Raw genomic sequence first — 2208 nt, 5'->3', positions numbered from 1 at the left:
GTTGTTCCTGGTCACTCCTGGCTGTGCCCGGGGGAACAGTGACTCCCCCAATGCCTTCTGATCCCCCCTGACCAGTTTTTACATATAGTAAGAGCTTATTTATATTACAAAAATACAACTGTACAGAAATTACTCGCTATGAGTAGGGATCTCTCAGATCAAGATATCTTACTCAGGAATATATTATATAAAAAAATACTGTCTGCTACAAGACACCTCATCCTTTTTGACATTAAGACCCGAGTGGGAAATCCCACAACAGCACTGTTCAAAGCTTAAGGGTAACTATGCTAGAAATATACACTACAACTGCTTTACCAAAGTGGTTTAAAATACTTCAGACTTTTTCTGAATAGATTAAGGGTGCTATACCACCTTGCAGTTAGTGCAATGTATAAAAATGTCTGTCATGAAATTATAAAAACAAGGCATGACTTACAATGTTTGCTCCGTGAACCATATTTCGTGCAATTGCTGTAGCGGTAGAAAGCCAGTGGGTATTAAGGCACCCAACATTTAATTCTTTGCCCCAACTGAAATAATTAACCCTGCACTGTAATTTGCAAGTAGTAAATTGGAATTCAAGAGTTTTTGCCCACTAAAGCCTTTCCTTTATGAAGAACGAATACATAAGTAGTAAACAGTGAGTGAGCAATAAAGCAAGAAATAAATAGTCAATAATTAGTTATAAAGGCAATTACTATTATAATTATGTTGAGGGAAGAAATGAGAAAACATCCAGATATAGTCATGCGACCCATACACTTGTTTAGGTAAGGATGTTAGGGCACGGTCTGCCTGGCCCTGTGTCTGTCCTACATGTGGTAGTCAAGACCTATTCCTGGTTGCTCTTTGAACACTACTTAAAAACCTGATTGATAACATTACATAACTGTTATTGTGCAGACTTAAACAAGCACAAACATGCATCTGAATGTCAACACAGGATTTTAATTATACTAGTTGCTAAAAAGGCTAGGCCATGAGTAACTATTAATACATATACACAAAGCATCAGTTTGACATTAATGTTATGAACAGGCTTAACAGCATGTTTTGTCTCAATTTCACCGTATGAATTAATTTGCTACTGAGAAAATAAGGAAAAAACATTATACATATACACACATTTATCTATATAATTTTTTGTCCTTATTCGCCTTGTTTTATATATCTGGAGAGAGAAAGGGGAGACACACAGATTCTTAGGAAATTGGCCTTACATCTATACAAGAAACTCTCACGCTTGCATTCAGAGAGGAGTCTTTTTTCCTCCTCAGTTGGTGTATATCTCATCCACGCCTCCTATTGGAAAAACAAAACAGGGATTTAAGAAAATATTACCAGGGTGAAGTTTTCCAAAGAAAACACATTTCCATTAACTTTGCACTTCCCTAGCAGCTGTGTTTTAAGAAGCTGGTGTGTTACTCCCTCACAAAGAACAAGCTAGACATCAAGCCTGTCTACCTTTGACAAAATACAGACTTGAAAACCTCCTCCAAAACCAAGAGAAGCCCATATCAGCACCCATCTTTCACGGTTGTCTGGCATATAAAGCTGAGTAAGGAAATAGGCCTTGCAACTGGCCTTCAAAGTCAACAGATGCTGGCTACACATTTGGGCACTAGAAACAGCAGGCTGTAGACCCTGTGCATGACACTAGTAGCAACATTCAGCTTCATAAAACAATTCAGCCAGGGGTGAGCAATGCACTTGGTGGGAAACACACCCCACTGTGAGACATGGGAGAGGCCACTGCTGCGAGAGGAGGCAGCACTATTAGAGATCAGGTAGTGGTTTGTTACCAGCTTCTCTTCAGAAAGAGCTGCAGGGTTGCAAGTGCGGTGCCAAGGGGCAGTCACAGGGCAGGCACACTCCGTGCGGAGCTGGCCTCTGCACTCTCCACCGAATCGACTGCCCCACCCTGCTTGGGCTGGCCTATGTCATGGTTCCGAGACGCGGCAGGGTGCGGGGGCAGATCCAGGCTGTGGCAAGGGGGGTGGGAACAGGAGGGGCCGCATCCCGTTCCCAGCCCCCCCGGGGACTTGGCCCAGGGCTAGACAGCGCTCCCGGCCCTGGGGTGCCTTCAGGAGCGCCGCCCGGGCCCATGGGCGTCCCACGGCCCTCGCGGCGGCTGCCGAGCTGCGTCTGCGGCGGCCCCGCCCTGGCGGCCAAGGACACGGCCGCAGCGGCAGTACCGGGACCGGG

At 44.9% G+C, this 2208-nt stretch overlaps 1 protein-coding gene across 1 annotated transcript in view; it reads right to left on the bottom strand.

Annotated features, from left to right (window-relative positions):
* Nucleotides 1-1311, bottom strand: part of OCIAD1 (OCIA domain containing 1) — a 13929-nt gene extending 12618 nt beyond the window's left edge. Inside the window, exon 1 of the mRNA XM_019526255.1 lies at nucleotides 1224-1311. Coding sequence (XP_019381800.1) covers nucleotides 1224-1296 — 73 coding nt within the window. The 5' untranslated portion in view covers nucleotides 1297-1311. The remainder of the gene's footprint in view (nucleotides 1-1223) is intronic.
* Between the last annotated feature and the right edge of the window lie 897 nt (nucleotides 1312-2208).

This window comes from Gavialis gangeticus, unplaced genomic scaffold, assembly GCF_001723915.1.
Source record: "Gavialis gangeticus isolate Ggan-Ray unplaced genomic scaffold, GavGan_comp1, whole genome shotgun sequence".
Lineage (NCBI taxonomy): Eukaryota > Metazoa > Chordata > Crocodylia > Gavialidae > Gavialis > Gavialis gangeticus.
This window is presented reverse-complemented; position numbering and strand designations above follow the sequence as displayed.